We start from the raw sequence: 16,615 nt of genomic DNA, 5'->3' as shown, positions 1-16,615 counted from the left end.
CACACCCCTTTGCTGGCAGGCCAGCAGGAACGGGCTGCACCTGAAGCCACAGCAGGCAGCCAGGCTGAGCGACAAAGCAGACAGTCTGGGGCCAGCAGCCTAGAAGACACCGGACACTGCCGCCCACCGGGGCTGCAGCTCAGCTAGGCCTTCGCGTTCGGACCACAGCGTGAGCCAGTCAAGGTGAGGCATTCTCAAAAACACAGGCAGACGGCCGAAGCCGTGCACCCTGCTCCGTCTCCACTGGACTTGGCTCACATCACAGAGACCAACACAGCCCACAGCTGCCCCCGTGGGAGGATGCGCCCAGGCAAGGGCCCAGGGAAGCAGCATGAAGCTGCTCCCCCCACCCAAGCAGCAGGCCTCCCAGGATCTCTGGGGATGCTCCAAGCTGGGGAACGGCCCCCTCCTGCCTGCCCCTCTCCCCTAAGGAGAGAAGCCGACTCAGGAAGGCCTTTTGTCAGCCTGACCTATTCCCTGAGTCCTACCAGCCTGGCACCCCACAGCACCAGGCCCCTAAGGGGACATCCGCACTCTCCCCTGCAGACCCCAGAACAGCGTCACCTAGCAACGGTTTTCCAGCTGCGACAGCCGTGCGTCCTTTGAGAGAGAACAGGCAGGAAAAGCAACACAGCACGTGCAGATGTCCTCCCCAGGACCCTGACCTCCAGAGGAAAGGGTCTCTGTAGCCCCCCAAACGGGTTCAGATTGAAAAGAGAATTCAACTGGTTCCAGAAGGTCCCAGGGCCACACCAAAAAAGAAATAAATCGATAACAATAATAATTGTCGGAGGCTGACTCTGTCTTCCTGACCACCAGGGCTACTGCTATCAGGATCAGTGAGATAAGTCTGGGAGACGAGGGGCCGATGGGAACTCTGGGATGGACAGGAAGGGGTGACTCCTGGTTCTCCCCTTTGCTCCATGCGTGGACCTCACTGCAGTGGTGGCCCCCGAGGGAGGAGCTGTCACCAGGGTGGCATGACCTGCCAACTCAGGGCCAGCTCTCCTCTGCTCTTAAAGACAGAAGGACAAAGAAGTGACAGTTACCTCTAAGCCTTGAAAAAATGTTTGATGTGGACAAAACTGGCAGTGACATGGTCTAAAGCATTTCACATTTCAGTCGGACATAGAACTGGAAAGATGCGCTGGCCTTAACCAGGCAGAGGATTAAGGGAGGGGAAAGATGAGGACGAGGGGCAGTGGAAGGGGAAGTGAAAGCAGGGGTCAGGAGGCCAAAGGCAGCCAGAGGTCTCCAAGGACTGGCTGGACCCCTCCCACGCAGCCCCAGGCACATCTCCGGCGAAGCCCATCCCCTCTGCTGGGGTCTTCCAGGGAAGCCTGTGCCAGCAATGGACAGCCAGACCTGGGGGAAGTTCCTCTGTGTGCTGAGCTGAAATCTGATCTTTCCAAGACCTCGGAGTCCTGGACCAGTCTCTTCTCTGACACCACACGGCTGTCCCTTGCTGCCCACTCAGACACCCTGACATCACAGGACTGTCCTTGCTGGCCCCTGTCTGCCCCCCTCCCAAGTGGATCCGCTCTGGTCCCAGCTATCACCCAGGTCACTGTGGTTTCCCAGCCCTGGGCACACTCCCCACTGCTGACCCGCGAACGAGCTCCCTTAGGGGAGTAAACAGACACGGTGTCGCTTCCTTTGTTGCAGAAGGAGAAGTCTCTCCCCGCCAGCTGCACTCCTCACCTCCCTCTGCACGGGCTTTGCGCTGTTTCAACTCAACAAACCCAACTTGAGGGCCCTCGTCCATCTGGACAGAGCCAGCCACGGAGGCTGCGCCTTTGGAGGCGCTCACGTCCTGCCTGCCAACATGCATCCTCACTGGGGGTCTGTGGCCCTCCCACAGGCACATACAGGACCGATGCTGATGTCACCCTCGGACAGGACATGACTCTGACCTGTGTATGCGGCCGCACGGCTGAGTGAGGCCTGAGCTCTTGCTTGGTGGACGCTGTGCCCACATCACAGCTTCCTGTCCCAGGAGGGGGCTGGGGGATTCTCACAGGGTCCCTGCCAGCCCCCCCTCCCCCCACACACACACAGCTTGCCCTGCCCTGGCCGGGGACAGCTGCAGCCTCTCCTGTCACCAGGGGGCAGGTCAGAGCAACACATCACCCACTGCAGGCCCAGGGAGGCTGGGAGCCATGAACTGACAGCTCCTTGTTGCTGGGGCCCCAGTTCTGCCAGGGCTGGGTGGCGTCTTCCTCTCTGCTTCTCGCTTTTGTGTGATGAAGTCAGCGGTGAGCCGGGTTAGGACAATGCGCCACAAAACGTGGCACATGCGTGCTTGATGTCCAATCATGTGGGTACCTCCAGTATTGTTACTCTCACCAGCAGCTGGCGTCTGAGAGCAGCGGTCTGGGAATCATGACTCTCACGGGTGCGGGAGGCAGAGCCCCTCCATACAGGAGACCACCCTCACGAGACCCCCAAGAATGTGGCCCTGTCTCAGTGGTGCCACAGACCACATTCATAGCGCTGCCTACACCCCTGCCTGTGCTGCCCACTGACGCCACAGGAACATCTTAATTCTGCAGGGAGCTGTTGCTGCAAAAGCTTAGTGTCTCTATCACTAGAAACACACACACACACACACACACACACAAACACACATTCTCATCCAAGTGAAAACGCAGACTTTGAGTGTTTGTAGAACCGAGGCCCAGGTTATGCCAGTCCTGGCTGTTCCACTTCCGATCCAGCTCCCTGCCAATGCACCTAGGAAAGCAGCAGAAGATGGCCCAAGTGCTTGGGCCCTGCAGCCACGTGGGAGACCCAGAAGAGCTCCTGGCTCCTGGCTTTGGCCTGGCCCAGCCCCACTGCGGTCATTTGGGGAGTGAACCAGAGGATGGAAGATCTGCCCCCACCTCAATTCCTCTCTCTCTGTCAGTCCGCCTGTCAAATCAATCAATTAGTCTTTGTGAAAGGGCGTGTAGAATGGCTGTCCCTGAGGAGCACCCCAAGCAGGCGTCAAGGAAGCAGCTCCAGACACCCACAGGCCAACGGCGCCATCTCGGGGGAGCGGAAGGAACTGAAGCAGGTGTGAAGTACCCTGGTGCTGGGAGGTGCCAGCTGGCACAGCCCACAGCCTGGAGGGTCCACCTTGGCAAGAGGTGTTCGCCCTCCAGGTGGGGGTGTTGGGGGAGGAGCAGGCCCGTGAGATGGGGGGTGGGCGGCTGGGATCACTCCCCGCCCTGCACACCCTCCACCTCCACCTGTGAGGTGACTCTGACAAGAAGGAGAGAACCCACACAACTCTCCTTCCTCCATCATTGTGGCCCCACTTCCTCTAAGAGGGATGCTGTGTGCAGTCTGGGGGACACCAGTAATTCTGACACCACACCACTGTCCCAGGCACTGTCCCAGGAACAAACAAAACCACAACAGATGGCTCCAGACCCACGGGCCCAGCCAAAGAGATAGCGAGAGCATCGGAATCCTTCAGCAGGTGGGCATCTGGCCTAGTGGTTAAGACACCAATGTTGGCCGGCGCCGTGGCTCAATAGGCTAATCCTCCGCCTTGCGGCGCCGGCACACCGGGTTCTAGCCCCAGTCGGGGCTCCAGATTCTGTCCCGGTTGCCCCTCTTCCAGGCCAGCTCTCTGCCGTGGCCAGGGAGTGCAGTGGAGGATGGCCCAAGTGCTTGGGCCCTGCACCCCATGGGAGACCAGGAGAAGTGCCTGGCTCCTGCCTTTGGATCAGCGCGGTGTGCTGGCCACGGCGGCCATTGGAGGGTGAACCAATGGCAGGGGAAGACCTTTCTCTCTCTCTCTCTCTCTCACTGTCCACTCTGCCTGTCAAAAAAAAAAAAAAAAAAAAAAAAAAGACCAATGTCCCTGGGTTTCAGTCCCAGCTCTGTATCTGCTTCCAGCTTCCTACCAGTGCCAACCATGGGAGGCAGCCGTGAGGGCTCAAGGACTTGGGCCCCTGCCACCTAGGGGGGAGCCCTGGATTGAGTTTCCAGCTCCCTGCTTTAGCCTGGATCCCTGGCTGTTACAGGCATTTGGGGAGTAAACCAGTGGATGGAAGAGATGGCTTGCTTGCTTGCTTTCTCTTCTCTTTCTTTCTCTCTCTCTCTCTCTCCCCCTCCCTCTCAAATAAATAAAATTTGTTTTTACAAAAGAATCCCTCAGGTCACTGGGCCTGGCCTGCCCCCAGCTCAGCCCTGGGAGATGGGAACAGCCACATTTGCAAGGATTTAGGGTGGAGAATTCTCAGGATTACAGGCTCAAATCCAAGCCGTGATAAAGTCTTGACGCATCTCGTCTCTTGGAAACCCTTTTAGGAACACACCAGCCCTCCCAGCATCAAACACAGATGAACTGCTGCTCGTGCCGGAGGCCAAGCCCCTGGAGCCACAGTCCTGGAGAGCTGCAGGCTGTGTGTAGCTGCCGGCACATCCTGTCCATCAGGCGCCGTGGGCGGTGTCCACAGCGACAAGCTTTTCCAGGTTATAAAAATATGTGAAACCTGAGAAAGTGACGATTACACCTCCAAAATGCAGACAGGAACCCACAAGGCCCAAAGAAACGAACGCCTCGGCAAGCATCTGCACGACACCCTGTGACCTCGGTGAGCTGACGGCACGCGCAGCTCTGACCGCCCCACAAACTGCCTCATAGCAGGATGGGGGCACTGCCCGAGCTGTGTCAGGGGTGCGGCCTCCAGAGCTTCCCCGAGCCCACAGAGGCCTCTCCGGGGCCCTGCTGACCCACCTGCCCACACCCGGCCCTTGCTCACTGACACCCCTCTCCCAGCTAGGCTCCCTGACCCGGCTCCCTCAGCCCACCCCCGTTTTGCATCCCCCTGCCTCCTGCTCACTGTGGCTGTCACTGGCCATCTAGACAAAGCTGATGCCCCAGGAATCCCCCACGAGCCTGGACAAGCAGCTGGGCACCTCCTCCCACCCCCATGAGGAATCCCAGCAGCTGGCTGTGGCTACAGCCAGCACAGCCGAGCCCTGCTCGCACAGGCTCGGTGGGCATTGAGGGACTGACCACAGGCCCTGGCCCAGGCTTGCATGGGCAGGGTCTTCCCTGAGTGGGAAACTGGGAAGGAAGATCCACGGGCGCCAAGTGCACATGGAATCTGGTAGACCTGGACCTAACTCTGCTTCCCGGGCGACTTGGGACAAATAATATTGAGTCTGAGCCGCTTTACAAGTTAAGATCGGTATTATGGTAATTATGGTAATCACTGGTAATTATTAACACTGGGTATGAATTATCACACTCAAGTGACTCTGACACAATACCTACTTCCTGTAGGATGCTGGGGGCTAACAGAACCTCATGTGTTAACTTCCAGTTTTTACAACAGGGGACACTTCTGAGATTTTACTGGATCCCAAGCAATCCGCAGTTTTCCAGGCATGACTTCAAGGACTCCTCACAATTCTATTTTTCATCCCTGTGTTGTCACAGAGACGTTAGAGCCCACACCAGCTCAGGCTCACAGGGATCTGGATAGAGGCAGGTCTCAGCCCAGCCCTACCCACCAGCCCCAGCAGGAGCTTTACGCATCACACCCTCACTGGGGCAACTCCACACACACCTGGATTTGGACGATACTCCCCTCCCACGCCCCCCTATTCCGGAGTGAAATGCCCTGAGAAGTCCTGCAGCCCCTCCCAGCCTGACCCCAGGTGTGTGAGGGGCCATCACAAGACCAGCTGCACAGGGCCAGCGCGGTGGTATATCAGGTAAAGCCACCACCGGGGACCAGCATCCCATATGGGAACCAGTTCAAGTCCTGGCTGCTCCACTTCCAATCCAGCTCCCTATTAATGCTCCTGGGGAAGCAGTAGAAGATGGCCAAGTGCTTGGGCCCCTGCACCCATAGTGGGAGACCCAGATGAAGCTCCTGGCTTCAGTCTAACCCAACCCTGGCCATTGCTGCCATTTGAGGAGTGAACCAGCAGATGGAAGACCTCTTTGTCTCTCTCTCTTACTCTGTCTTTCAAATAAATAAATAAAAACTAAAAGACCAGCTGCCCAGGATCACAGCCCCATTTAAACCCAGTGCTGGGCACACACGCCAGGTGGACCAACAAGCACCAGCCAGCATATCTGCTCCAGGCCAGTTCAGCAGCTGCCCGGGCTCCTGGTGAATGTTTCCAGCCACAGGGAGCTCACTGCTCCCCTCAGTAGCTCATACTAGTTAGAGCTTTGCAAAGCCCAAAGGGTCCTGCCCATAGCTGCATCCCACTGGCCCAGCCAGGTCATCCAGTGCCGCACCAGCTGGGCAGTCACCACACCAGCTGCTGAAGACCCCTAGCCTTGCATCCGGCTCCTGCCTGCCTGCCTGCGCAGATGAAAGCAGTCACATTCCAGCATTGAACCGGCTCCTCTCCACTGCTCGCTCTTGACCCAGCCCTGCCTATCAGTCTCCCCAGCCAAGAAGGGGCGGTCCAGGCCAAGGAGGGTTGTGGCAGATGCTGTAGACACTTCTGGCTGCGCCAGCCCCTCACATTCCTGATGCCCCTGCCCTTGGCAAACACCTGGGACACCGCTGCTGGGTAACACTCCTGTCGCTGCTGGCTGGTACTTGGGCTCTGGGCTGGGATCCCAATGACCTTGGGCCACTTCCTGTTCTTGCCCTGCCCTCCCCTGCCACAGCAGCTCCCAGTCACGTCTGCACCTGTACCTTAAAAGACTCCAGGAATCCGCCGTGACCCCCATTCTCAAACTTGTCCTCCTCGGGGCCCAGCCCCAGCATGGCCTGCGTGTGGACATGGAGCTCATCGTGGAGGTTGTCCAGCAGGGCGGCCCTCGTCCGGTCCTGCAAGGAAAGGGTGGAGTGAAGGAGCTGCCACCAATGGCAAGGACATCCCCAGTCCTCATGGGCTCCAGATGCCTGACTGGGGCTGCTATTCTACCCGCTCACACCCTGGCCATGGGGTGGACCCCTAGGTGGGATGGGCTTCGTGTTCCTAAATACTGCAGGCAGCCTGCATGCTGCGTGCCCAACCCCCTGCTCTCAGCTCTGTCCCTTCTCCCTGAGGTCTCGTCCCCACCCTCCTGCAGCTCCTGGGCTGACTCCCAGCCCAGGTCTCTGCTCCAAGTCTGCTGTGTTCTCTCCAGCCAGGTATTCATCCAGGGCCAGGGAAAGCCGAAGCCACCAGGGGGCGCCAAGTACCCAACCCAGAGTGAGCTGTTTCAGTAGATCACTCTCCCAGCTGTCCCAGGGCCCCACCTGGAACAGGCCCGCCCAGGAGGACAGGGAGAAACTCCGAGCCGAGCGGGCGCTCACCTCCAGCTTGGCAAACTTGTCCGACTTGCAGCAAGCATTCTCTGCGTTTGTGAGCTTGGTCAGCAGAAACTCCCGGAACTCCGGGCCCTGGAACAGACAAGAGGGACCACAACTCGCCCACTCTCAGGGCTCTGGGGTGGACCCCAGCAGAGCCCCTTCAGACACTGCACTGAGCCCCCTACTGCTCCCCCGTCCTGAGACATGACCCTCCCCCACAGAGGCGCTCCCCTCACAGGGGCCACTGCTCCCTAGGCTGGGGCCCGAGCGAGGTGTCTCAACCCTTCCTCTGGCAGTGAGACACAGCTCCACGTGGGGCCCTGGGCTGGGCCAGATGGGCAGCACGAGGGGAGCTGGCAGAAGACCCCCCAAACCTGTGAAAGGGCCTCCCTTTCCACCTTGCTCCAATTGCCGCCACTCAGCGGCAAGCAACTGGGGTCCTGGATGTGCAGAGCAGAAACTCACCTTCTGGAAAACAGGGGGGCTGGGCAGGGGTGGGCCGAAGGCGGGCACGTCTTCCCGGGCGGTGACAGAGACCTGAACGGGACACGGAGTCACGCGTGGGCGCAGGCTGGGAGAGAGAGGGACGGTTGCCCCTGATGCCTTCACCCTCCTCCCCTCCCCCTCCACGAGCAGCCAGTGCAGGCCCGGGCTCTGTCCCTGCCAGTGGAGCCCTGCAAGTCCTCCGGGCAAGTGGAGCAGGACAAGCAGCCAGGCTGCCTGGGGCTCGATGGCACACGGCAGGGCTGGGACAGGTCACTGGTCACCCGGTGCAGTGCAGATGGCAGGCCCTGGAGAAGGCACCAGAACTACTAGCCCTGGGTACCTGGCGAGGAAACAACGCTCACAGCCACACAGGCGACCAGCACAGGGAGGACCAGGGTCCAGACCGTCCCACCCCAGCTCAGGCATCTTCCCACACCCAGCCAGACATCAGAATCATTGCAAATAGTTACAAAACAAATGGCTGGCTCCCCACAGCCTGGGGACCTGGGGGCAAGGGGGCTCTGAGGAGCTGTCGTGCAGCCAGGGGGTGCCATCTGGGAGGCCGGCCCCTAGCAGTCAGCCGGTCTGGGTCTGGGTGAGGCTCCAGGGCCCAGGTTGGGACCTGAGGGAGAGGGGGACATGGAGGCCCTGGGTAGGGTGCACACCCCCAGGCAGCGTGAAGGGAGTGGAATGGCGGTGGTGTGAGAGCGTCCAGGCACTCACAGCCTCTCTGGCTCCTCCCCAGAGGCAGGTGCGCTGTTTCACCTGTTCTCAGCCTGCAACGCTGCAGGCCCTCAGGAGACGCTGCCCTCTCCCTTCCTCCGGCCGCTGCTGCTGTGCGCCGGGCCTGGGCTCACCGTCAGCCCCCCAGTCTGGGAAGGAGGGCAGATGCAGTCTGCCAGCCCCGGGCGAGCAGGCAGCCGGGAGCCACGCCAAGGAAAAGCCCTGCCAGGGTCCGCAGGGAAAGGCAGGGGAGAGACTGGGTCCGTGCGGGCTTCCGCTCCCCAACCAGTGCTTCTGCGTGGCCCAGTTGCAGGGCCGAGCCAGGAAACGGTGCGGGTCGGGCTGCGTCCTCTCGGGCGAGGCTCTAGCTGCCGAGCCCAGTTCCCCACCACCACCCACTGAGCAGGCACTGGTGGTCCAAGTCAAACGCTCCCCCCTTGAAGTCAGCACTGGGGGCAGGGCCGTGAGAAGCTGTGGGGAGGCTTCCAGCAGCAGCTCATGGGACAAAGGACAGGGCCAGGCCTGGCTAGGTCCCCTCCCGCCCAGGTGGGTCTCTGCTGATGGCTGAAGGGGTTTCCCAGCTGCCCATCAAGCACCTGTGTCCCCCAGCCAGGCAGTCCCACCTGGCAGCCGGGACAGAAACACGGGGACACCCCTCGCTGTCCCAGGCATCACTGCCTTCCCCTGGGCCCATTCCAACATGGCGGCAGGGCTTGGGGGTCCTCTCCTCTTGGGGACGTTCAGGTTGCTTCTGAAAGCAGAGGCTACCTGCACACACCACCACTGGACGAGGCCTTAGGGAGCAGCAGCAGGGGGACCTCAGCGAAGGGCATCGTCAAGGCTGTGGAGCAGAAGGAGCCAGGGCGTGGGAACCAGGATCCGGGAGGGAGCAGGCCTCGGAGGACAACGTCCCCTCGTGCGAGTGTGGCCTGGGGAGCTGAGGGGCCCATGGAGAGTTGTCCAGGCCACACGAGCACCAGAGGGAAGAGAGTGCAGACATCTACACAGCACTTCCGGGGTGGGGAGGGGGGTGCCCCCGGCCAGGGGGAAGAGGGTCCTGGTGATGGCCCAGCTGGAATTCCCTTCTAGCACAGCGGGGTGGGGATGAAATCCCTCTCTGAAAAAGCAGCCCAAGTGCCACTTACGCACACCTGCTGCGAGGCGGGTCCTCCCACCTGCTGCCACGACTTGGCAGTGAAGGCACGGGCATCGGGGCAGGAGCCCAGCTCCCCTGGCTCCGAGGCCTCGGCTCTGTGTGACCGCTGCTCACAGCCTCAATTTGCTCACCCGCCTCCCCGGGGCCTTGTTAGGATTCCAGAAGACTGGCTTCCTGGCCCCGTGCAGCGCCTGGCACCAGCAAGCACTTTCCCTGCTCACCACATGAGAAAGGGCATCTGAAGCAGATAGTTCTCCCAAACCACTTCATAATCCACTACACACACACACACACACACACGCGTGTGTGCACGCACATGCACACGTGTGCAGATACGCATGCACATGTTCACACACACCCTAAGTTGCTCTTCCCCTCCCACAGCACGCCCCGACTGGAAGGGTTCACACACAGGGCATCTACTCAAGCTTCCTCATTCACAAAGACAGAAACAAAGGCCCAGAGGAAGAAGGACCTGGCCCTAATTCACACAGCAGTCACAGGCAGGGCCAGGACCAGAACCTGAGACTGCCAAGCCACTGTCTGCACCTTCCCCCACCCTTCCCTCCTCCCCAGGGGACGCCTCCTGATGCATCGCTCAGCCCCTGAAGTCCCACCCTCCTCTGCCCTAGCCCCTAAGCCTTCAGGGGTCGGTGAAGGCTCTCTGGAGATCTAACCAGCTCCCCTCACAGTCTGCACTTTACCTGGGGTGCTGCCAGGGGCACGGATGGACAGCGCTCTGGGCAGTGCCTTGGAGGCTCTCCTTCCCTGGCCCCAGTCACAGGCCTTGCCCTCCCACCTGGGTGCCTGCCTGGCAGGTGGAACACAAGGCCAAGATCCCACATCCTGGGAACTCAGCTCCTTGCCACCTCTCACAGGACGGTGCTTGGCCTTGGACCACAGACTGCAGTTGGAGACCAGACAGACACCTGTGGCAACAAAGCCAGAGCGGGGTGGGGGGTACCTTGGGGGACCCTGGTCTTTCTCTATATGGCTGGCTCACTCTGATAAAAAGCCCTAGGAGAGTGGCGAATCCAGTTCTCTGCGATCCAGTCCCTAGGAGGAGTGGAAAGCCAACACCCAACGTCCTCAAGAGGCCACGTTCTGCCCGCAGACAATAAGCGTGCGGACGACCCAGGCAGGGCCCAGGCGCCCTCCCAGCCCGGGGGACCCCCTCAGTGGCTGCTAAAACAACCAGCTGGCTACCCGAGCTGCCCAGCAGCGGAGCTGCACTCGGCGGTTCTCCATCCCTCCCCTGGGGTCAGAACAGCCCTGCAGGCTGCCCCGTGCCCTGCCCCAGCCTAGTGGCCCACTCATCTGGCATCGAGCCAGCTCCCTTCCACCCACAGACCAAGCACCTGTTTGAGGGAAATGCTCACTTCTATCCAAGCAGGTGACCCCATAGCCTTTGGAGCACTCCCACACCATGACAGCTAAAGCTGCCAGCGTCAGAGGAACAGGAACAGGAAAATGGCCATACAAAAAAATCAGCTCCCTTCAGGGGGTAGGGGCTGTGTGGTCCTCTAAGTCTCACTCTCGGCTTTAAAAGATGATGTGAATTTTGTGTTACTACCCTCAGTTTGCCCTGGTCTAACCATGACATCACAGCGTCACACACCACGGCCACTGGGAGGGGCTGGGCAGGGCTGCCTCCACCCCGGTGCTCGCACCCCTGCCTCCCGGCAAGTCTCGGAATTCAGACCCATCAGTGTCCAGACAGCCGATCAGAGGGGCTCCCCCGGGGCCTCCTCCCACCCTGCTCCCCAGAAGCATCTGCCTTGCTCTTTCCGCCCTTCCTGGACTGCCACTCATCCTCCTGTGCCCTCCTGAGCCTGCGGTCCACTCTCTCTGCTCCAGCTCAGCCTCACTCTGGCCAACAGCACTACCAGATCCCAAACATGGGCGCTCAGGGCTCCCCGCCCCGTGGGCTGAATGGCTGGGAGGTTGCCTGGAGCAGCACCCAGAGTCCCACTCCGCACCCCAGAGCATGAGCGCCCCTGGAAGCCCACTCACACCACGGCTAGGGCACCAGGCTGGGGAAGCGGGGCGGACGAGCAAGTACCTGCGACACGGTGAGTCCCCGTGTGCTCCACCCAGGGAGGCTGCCTCCTTACCTTGTAGGACGGCGTCTCTGTGCCCGGGGCCTCCGCCTGCACGACAATGTAGGCGTGTAAGAAGTTGGAGGCGATCATGTCCGGGACAAACGGAGTGTTTTCCTCTTGGAAGATGATGGCCACGATGTCATTGCCGATGTGTCTCTTTCTCTGCAGCTAAACAGAAAGCATTCAGGCAGCGTAAGCCAGGCGGGAACGACCTGTGCGGGCAACGCCGGCTTCTCTTCTCTCTACACCGAAGCCCTGTGAGTCTGAGACCACGCCCTCCGGGCACCTGCTTCCTTCCATCGCTAGAAGCCACCAAAGAGAAACAGAACGGAGCGATGCCCTCATCTTCCCGAGCGCCACAGCACGCAGAACCCTGACCTCGGGAGACTGCTGCAGAGGGGAGGCTGGTGTTGCCCTGGCAGGGCAGGTAACCGGTCCAGGAGAAACACAGGCACGGGTGCAGCCCCCCGAGAACACTGCCAGAGCCGCCAGCCAGCTAACACGATACTGACTGCTCTGGGGAGAGAGGGAGGGGAGTGCAATCAGATAGCAACCTGAGAAGGCTTCCTGAAGGAGGAGGAGGTGGGAATGTAGATGAGCAGGAATGGGAAAACAGCCTTGCACTGTTCACCTGGCTTGTCAGAAGTGGGGCAGAGGAGGACGCCCACGCCCCGCCCCACACTGCGCCCACATGACCTCGGCCCCACCAGGCACTCCCTGTGTGTCAGGAACCGTGCTGGGCTGTTCACATGCCTGATTACCAAGGTTAAACCCTTCCTGTCCACAAGTCCTGGCTGGGTGCCTGCTATGCACCTGTGCCTTTATGAAGCACCTACTGCATGCAGGTCCTTCACAGCGAGTTTCTCATCTGCCGAGCACCTGCTCTGCACCGCGCGTCGCGCTGGGCACTTTTCCATAAATCACCTCACTTACTCCCCACACGTCCTCCCATTTCTTAGGAAGAGAAAACTAATATTGACTCAGTCCCTGCCAAGAGCCACGCTCTGTGCCAAGGTACACTCCCCAGCTAACACACGGGAAGCTGAAAGGGCCCTGGAGCCAGCCTCAGCCCCCGGCAGGGCAGCAGGCGAGGGACTGGGAGGGGACAGGGACAGGAGGGCACTGTGGACACTGGGAGAATCCTCTCACTTGCCTCTGGAACACGCAGTGTATGGGGGACAAATCAAGCATCACCTCCCTTGCCAGTTTCCTGTTTCCCTAAGAAGCCAGGCGCTATGCTTCCAAGTCTACATCAGTGCTCCCTCCCCAGGTGCAAACACAGAGGTCAGAGCCCGCACAAAGGCCCACCGCCCTTCTGGTCCCCCCAGCCCCCGAGACTGGAAAGGGGCCAAACATGGGAGGGGGCGAACCGTGCTGCAGGGAGTGGCCACTGCTCCAGAGGCCCTTCCCAGGGCTGTGTGGCCATCAGGGCTGCAAGTCTGAGAGGCAGCAGGAAAACACCAGATGCCTGGGTCCCACCCAGGCTGCCCCAGTCCAGCAGAGGCCAGACTCCTGCCCGTAGCAGGTGTAGCGGGCGAGCTGCGGTGAGAGGGGCTCTCCTGCAGTCACAGCGTTTCACGAGGCTCCGGCTGGAGGTAGGCCAAAAAAGGCCAGCAGCCTGCATAGCCAGGGCCATTAGGAAGGGAGGCTGTGCATGAGCCACACTCAGACACTCATGGAACCCCCAAACAGCCCCTCGGGGAGGGGCTGCCGTCCCCATTTCACAGACGAGAACAATGAGGACACGGGGGTAACCAGCTTGCCCAGGGTCACACACCCCTAAGCAGCCCTCTGTGGACACCACCCTACATGATCAGGGCCCCCTGGCTCTGCTCCGCCCTCATCAGCCGGAAGACCTTAAGAAAGACACAGACCCCCCTGGGCTGTGGCTTCCCTATGGCCTGGCCTCCTGCATGGGGCTGCTGGGGTGCAGCTGGCCAGGGGAGGCACGTGACAGAACAGGGGATTGTTCTATTACCAAAGCGGGGAGGGGGCCGCAGTCCCCGGGGCAGGCTGGGCTGGGGTGGGGGACCAGCCTTCACCGGGAGCCCTCCCAGGCTGGTACCTGCTGGGTGTCTCCCTCGGTGAATGGCAGCTTTGTGGAGACGTGAAACATGATCTCCCTGTCCCGGAACGTTGTGTACACGGATTCCACCCCAGTCTGCCCGTGCGTCACATCCAGGCCTCCGCGGAAACTGTCAGCGAAACAGGGCAGGGGCAGGGGGAGAAGACAGTGAGCGGCAGACAACTCGCTGCGCCGTGCCGAGGCTGCACACAGCAGAGGCGAGAGGGAGGGGTCGCCACGTGGGAGAAGCGAGTAGGATCGTGCTCTTGGCAGACTGGCCCCAGGTTCCAACCAGGAAGCCATCATTGAACAGACAAAGGGGAGGGCGTTGGGAGCAGCGATTCAGACACCTCTCCCGTTGCCTGCCTCCTATGATTTCCTAGCCTGAGTTCAGGTTCCAACTCCTGCTCCCGACTCCAGCTTCCTGCTAATGCACACCCTTGGGAGGCAGCAGATGATGACTCAAGGGGATAGGTCCCTGCCACCCAAGTGGGAGGGTTGGATGGAACCCCCATTGCTGGTTTCAGTCTGGCCCAGCCCTGGCTGCTGCACCCATGTGGCGAGTGAGCTGACAGGTGAGAGGTCTCTGTCTCTGCCTTTCAAGATAAATAATTTTAAAAACAGTAAGACAAAGGGAGAACCTCCACTTCAAGCCCTGGCTGTGTCCCCTCCACACCGACAGTCAAGTGGGGAGGGAGGCTGACTATCCACAATCCCAGACAAGTGCTGGTCCCACCCCACAAGGATGGGCACAGGCCTTTAGTCCCTGCAACACCAAGGCCAAGCCCTCATCCCAGAGCCAAGACCACCAGCCAGGAGCATCCAGAGTCAGCCAGGAGAGTGGCAGATGCTAGACGCCAGCCCCAGCGCGGCACTGGACAGCTTGGAGGTATTCCCAGAGGCCCCTTCTCCAGCCATGTCTCCACAAGTGGGAAAGAAAGCAAAGAAGGAACTGGGAGGGCTTCCAGGAGCTGTCTCTTCTGCCTTTACAGAAACATGGCTTCATCAGGGGCAAGAGAATGCAGGTGCAGCTTCCTCTAAGACAAAGCAATAGGGGCCAGCGCTGTGGCGCAGTGGGTTAAGCCTCTGCCTGCAACACCAGCATCCCATATGGAAGCCAGTTCAAGTCCCAGCTACTCCACTTCCAATCTGGCTCCCTGCTAATGTGCCTGGGAAAACAGGAGAGGATGGCCCAGGTACTTGGGTCCCTGCACCCAGGTGGGAGACCTGGAAGAAGCTTCCAGCTCCCGGCTTTGGCCTGGCCCAGCCTTGGCCGTTGAAGCCATTTGGGGAGTGAGCCAGTGGATGGAAGGCCTCTTTCTCTCTGTCTCTTCCTCTCTCTGTGTAACTCTTTCAACTAAATAAACAAATCTTTAAACAAAAAAAAAAAAGGAAAAGGAAAAGCCACAGGCACTTGGATGTCAGTGCCCCAGCTGTGTAACACAAGCCAGAAAGTCTGTTCAACCCAGCAGGATGCTGGGCTGGGAGTCAAGGAGCCCCGGGTTCCACTCCTGCTTCTGCCACTAAGTCAGCACGTGACCTCGGTCATAGGACTCAACCTCTTTCACCCTCGGTGTCCTTTCTCTGTGACACGAAGGGACGGGATGGCACGATCTGCACCGGTGCACGGTGCTCGCTGAGGTGCTTCCCACACACGGCCTGTTCCCACGTCCTCAACAACCTCGCGGGGTCGGGACCACGTTCCTCTCCCTTTGCACTGATGGGGAAACTGAGGCCACAGAGGTAAAGCCACAGAGCCAAAAAGTGGCGGGGCTGGGGTTTCAGCCCAGGGGCAGCAGCTATGATCTTGCAGCTGGTGAAGATGGGGGAAGAGGGAAAAGGAGAAACAGTGGAGAGGGGGAAGCAGGGGACGAAAGCAGTTCCTGAACTCCTTCTGTGTGCCGCACGCTGGGCTTTCACGCCTGCTGGTTGGGGTTCCTGTTGCTTTGGCTGCTAGGGCGGGGGGGTGAGTGGGGGGTATCCCAGGGCCTGAGTCACCTGGCTGGCCAAATGTACCCTCTGCAGAAAGCAAGGGCTGGAGTTTTCCAGCCCCAATATTCTCTCATTCTCTCATTCTCTCTGCACTCACAGCATCTGAGATCATCACGTGCAGCTTATATCTGCATAAACTCTTAATGATCCATTCTCTGCACAGTATCTAAAATGGGTCATTCTCCCCCAAAATTCACAGGGCTTGCTCTGTTTCTTGAATGCCTGGCAGGTAAGTGGCGTGGAGGATGGATTCCTTTCGCTCTATCTGAGCCCAGTGTAACTAGGAAGGCGCACGTGGGGGGAGGCACTGCCATCGCATATCCTAAGGCTGAACCTCAGTGCCTTCCAGATGTTCTGCCACAGTGGGTTATCCTCGGACCACTGGCTCAGGCGGGTTATCCTCGGACCACCGGCTCACGTGCAGGTCAGTGAGGGCTGAGCACATGTCGGAGAACAAATCCACATCTTCTGGGTGTGTGTTTGAACTCCCACATGCTCTCCCAAGAACTGAGCTGTGTGCCCCCTGCCCCTCCTAGAACCTCATCAATGGAGACACACGCAGGTAGGGGCTGGCATTGTGGAGCAGCAGGTGAAGCCATCATTCACAATGCCAGCATCCCATAGGAGTGCTGGTTCAAGTCCCAGCTGCTCGGCTTCTAATCCAGCTCCCTGCTAATGCGCCTAGGAGAGCAGAGGATGATGGCCCAAGTACTTGGGCCCCTGCCATCTGTGTGGGCTACCTAGATAGCCTTCCAGGCTCCTGGCCTTGGCCTGGTCCAGCACTGGCCATGGCAGCCATCTGGGGGTGAACCAGCAGATAGAAGTGCTC

General features: G+C 59.9%; 1 protein-coding gene across 10 annotated transcripts in view; it reads right to left on the bottom strand.

Annotated features, from left to right (window-relative positions):
- Positions 1–16,615, bottom strand: part of RAP1GAP2 (RAP1 GTPase activating protein 2) — a 217,574-nt gene that overhangs the window by 16,567 nt on the left and 184,392 nt on the right. For all 10 annotated transcript variants that reach the window (XR_007911239.2, XM_051824520.2, XM_051824524.2 and 7 more), the window contains 5 exons: positions 13,795–13,924; positions 11,742–11,897; positions 7,728–7,799; positions 7,266–7,352; positions 6,660–6,794 (listed from right to left, as the gene is read on the bottom strand). Coding sequence is in view for 9 of the 10 variants with exons in the window: in XM_051824520.2 (XP_051680480.1) it covers positions 6,660–6,794; positions 7,266–7,352; positions 7,728–7,799; positions 11,742–11,897; positions 13,795–13,924 (580 nt within the window). In the remaining variant the exon portion in view is untranslated. The remainder of the gene's footprint in view (positions 1–6,659; positions 6,795–7,265; positions 7,353–7,727; positions 7,800–11,741; positions 11,898–13,794; positions 13,925–16,615) is intronic.

The sequence above is a fragment of the Oryctolagus cuniculus genome, chromosome 17, assembly GCF_964237555.1.
Source record: "Oryctolagus cuniculus chromosome 17, mOryCun1.1, whole genome shotgun sequence".
In the NCBI taxonomy this organism is placed as follows: Eukaryota; Metazoa; Chordata; class Mammalia; order Lagomorpha; family Leporidae; genus Oryctolagus; species Oryctolagus cuniculus.
Note: the sequence above shows the minus strand (reverse complement) of the source record. Positions and strands in the feature narration are given on the sequence as shown.